General features: G+C 45.0%; 1 protein-coding gene across 1 annotated transcript; it reads left to right on the top strand.

Moving 5' to 3' along the window:
• Positions 1–2,303: 2,303 nt before the first annotated feature.
• On the top strand, positions 2,304–3,016 carry LOC309792571 (cytochrome c oxidase assembly protein COX11, mitochondrial-like; the record flags this gene model as incomplete). Its single annotated transcript, XM_082602257.1, has 1 exon — positions 2,304–3,016. One exon carries the CDS (start codon positions 2,304–2,306, stop codon positions 2,808–2,810), a length of 507 nt encoding a protein of 168 aa, XP_082458383.1. The 3' UTR covers positions 2,811–3,016.
• Between the last annotated feature and the right edge of the window lie 731 nt (positions 3,017–3,747).

Here is a 3,747-nt window from a genome sequence, read left to right as displayed (position 1 = left end):
TCCTCTATGCTGGTCATATACACAGTGCATTTCTAGCTGTATCATCTGTCATTGCTTGTCATAGAGGAGATGTATCCTTGGTAAGTATATTTGAAGAAGAGTCCCCCAATTTATTCTGATGTGCCCTCTGTCCACTGATAATCTGAAAAATATCATTGTGCATTTGTTGGTGCACAGCTCAGGTCACACTGCAGACATATATTATTTTACCACATGCTCATTAGTACTAAGTATCATTTTATCTCTTTGTTTTTATATCTACACAATCCATGCCAATAATGTTACTAGTTTGCAGAGCTGACCTGAGAAGGGAAGAAAGGGCAAATATTCATCTTGATGTCTGCTTTGACAAGACTTGAAATGGGTGGGAGGAAGAACACACTTCTACCTCCCATGCAGAAATAAGAGAGGCCAGCCTTTAAGACAACAAGAGGTCATTCCACAAGCATCAGTGGACAGAGGGCACATTTAAACAAGCACATCAAAACAGCCATCAAAGAGACATTTACCCCCCTTGCTGACAATCACCAAACTCAGTGACAGTTCGTTCTGTTGGGTCTGCACTGCTCATGTGAAAGGCATTGAAGAAAAGAAAGCATTGAGCAGTAAGGCCAGTGAACTTGAGTTCAGGAAGAGGATGGAGCTGTTTCCAAATATTTCTGCTATGTGTAGGGAGATGAAAAAGCATTAACGGGCTCCTCACAGAACACATTCCCGTTCTCCTGGCATAATCTGGAGATCCAATGGGGTCCTAACCAACCAGGTTCTTCTGGTCCAAACAGTCCTTGATATTCTCTACCTTTATTCTCCAAAGATGATGAGAAACTGACCAGCAGTGAGGCACCATCTTGGCTCTCACCTCCAAAGCAGTCATTTCTTTCTTTGACTATCAGCCACAAGGGTCACTCACAAATCACCTGGATGAAATGCAGGCTTTTAAGGTGCTCGGCCTCCTATAGAAATTCAGTCAGTCTCTAGATCCAAGTTGACCTCTTTTTCAATCTCCCCCTTTTTTCAATTTCTTGAATTTAAAATTAATGCAGCATCAGTGTTTACTGCATGATTGAAGATTCCAAACTCTGAAATGTAATAGTGTGTAAAATGTTAGCAGGGCAAAAGATCAAGGACGTGTATAAGACAATTTGACATAAGCACAGGCCAAGTCAAAAGGCCACGTCACAAAATACATTGCAACTAGGAAGGGTATGAAAGAGCAGCAGGGCCATGCTTTATAAATACATTAGCAGTGTGGGCAAAGTATAGAATCCTTAATTATTGTGGTGGGAAGGGAAATAGAACAAGAGATAGCAGCAAAATGATGGAGTTATTAAGCATTGTCACCATCGTAAGGTATATATCAAATGCCTGGAAAGTATTAGTTTTACTTCAGTTTTGAAAAAAAAAAGACTCCAATAATCAGAAGCCTAGTTTTTACTATACTTGAAAGAAAAAGAAAAGTCAGCCTGATTAGAAAGTAATTTATCAACTGCTTACTGGACATTTCTAAATGTCTCAGTCACTGAAACTCTACATACACACACACAAAAAATCATCACATTTCCATCAAAAATTATTCTTCTCCTGGAATCTGGAACAAAATGGTGGTGGCAGGAACATCCTGAGGTCACCTCCTCCCACGGACACACCAAATTACAACTGCTTACAGAACAGCTATATTTGAGAGTGACTTGAAGACTAGCAGAAAGGATTTTCCATAACAAAAGATATAAAGGGGGCTTCCCTGGTGGCGCAGTGGTTGAGAGTCCGCCTGCCGATGCAGAGGACACAGGTTCGTGCCCCGGTCCGGGAAGATCCCACATGCCGCGGAGCGGCTGGACCCGTGAGCCGTGGTCGCTGAGCCTGTGCGTCCGGAGCCTGTGCTCTGCAACGGGAGAGGCCACAACAGTGAGAGGTCCGTGAACCACCCCCCCAAAAAACAAAACAAAACAAAACAAAAGATATAAAGAAGGAACAACAACAAAAGGGGCATCTAGTCTGGACCCCCGCCCCCAGCAAGGTGACCCAAAAGTGGGAGGAAAATCACAACTGCAGAGTTCTCCTAAAGGAGCCAGGAATCTGATTCCCACATCGAGCTCCCCAGCCTGGGGGTGCTGCACAGGGAAGACAAGCCCACAAAATGTCTGGCTTTGAAAACCCGAAGGGTTTAAATCCAATTAAAAAATGGGCAGAGGACCTGAATATACGTTTTCCAAAGAAGACATACAGATGACCAACAGACGCATGAAAAGATGCTCCAATATCAATAAGCCTCAGGGAAATGCAAATCAAAAACACAATGAAGGATGGGAGGGCTCTGGGGTATGGGATGGGCACGCGTGGCTTTGTGCGGGTGGCCCTGGAACCACCCTGGAAACCCGACCAGGGCTGCGGAGAGGGTAGAGTCTTGTCTCAAGTCGGGGAGGAGCGGGACAGGGGGTGCTGAGAGGGAGCTGAGACGGCTCGGCACATGGAGGCGCCCGAGCTTGGCGGTGCAGCCGCCGCGGCGGCCGAAGAGCACGAACCCCTTCACGCGCGTACAGGAGGAGGATTGGCGGCGGCGGAACAAGACCGTCCTCACGTATGTGGCCGCAGTGGCCGCGGGCATGCTGGGGGTGTCCTACGCCGCCGTGCCCCTTTACAGGCTCTACTGCCAGACTACTGGACTTGGAAGATCGGCAGTAGCAGGTCATGCATCAGACCAGATTGAAAACATGGTACCTGTTAAGGATTGCATCATTAAAGTCACCTTTAATGCAGATGTGCATGCAAGTCTCCAGTGGAACTTTATTTATTTTTTTTTTAGGAATTAAATGTTTATTTATTTTATTTATTTATTTTTTTTGCTTTATAACAAATTTAATCAGTTATACATATACATATGTTCCCATATCCCCTCCCTTTTGCGTCTCCCTCCCACCCTCCCTATCCCACCCCTCCAGGCGGTCACAAAGCACCGAGCTGATCTCCCTGTGCTATGCGGCTGCTTCCCACTAGGTATCTACCTTACGTTTGGTAGTGTATATATGTCCATGCTGCTCTTTCACTTTGTCACAGCTTACCCTTCCCCCTCCCCATATCCTCAAGTCCATTCTCTAGTAGGTCTGTGTCTTTATTCCTGTCTTACCCCTATGTTCTTCATGACATTTTTTTTTCTTAAATTCCATATATATGTGTCCATCATCGGATGAATGGGTAAAGAAGATGTGGCACATATATACAATGGAATATTACTCAGCCATAAAAAGAAATGAAATTGAGCTATTTGTAATGAGGTGGATGGACCTAGAGTCTGTCATACAGAGTGAAGTAAGTCAGAAGGAGAAAGACAAATACTGTATGCTGACACATATATATGGAATCCAGTGGAACTTTAGACCTCAGCAAACAGAAATATATGTAAGTGATTAAAGCAGTTTTTAAAAGATTGCTTTTTTCAATGTAAAAATCCTTTCTTTTATCACTTACTGTTTCACAATTTAGGAAACATTCATCTAAACTTAATTTCAAAATACTGACAGAAAAAAAAAAAAAAGAAAGAAAAAACACAACGAGGGCTCCCCTGGTGGCGCAGTGGTTGAGAGTCCGCCTGCCGATGAAGGGGACACGGGTTCGTGCCCCGGTCTGGGAAGATCCCACATGCCGCAGAGCGGCTGGGCCCGTGAGCCATGGCCGCTGAGCCTGCGCGTCCGGAGCCTGTGCTCCGCAACGGGAGAGGCCACAACAGTGAGAGGCCGGCGTACCGCAAAA

This window comes from Mesoplodon mirus (genome assembly GCF_964341445.2).
Source record: "Mesoplodon mirus genome assembly, chromosome: 17".
NCBI classification, from domain to species: domain Eukaryota; kingdom Metazoa; phylum Chordata; class Mammalia; order Artiodactyla; family Ziphiidae; genus Mesoplodon; species Mesoplodon mirus.
Note: the sequence above shows the minus strand (reverse complement) of the source record. Positions and strands in the feature narration are given on the sequence as shown.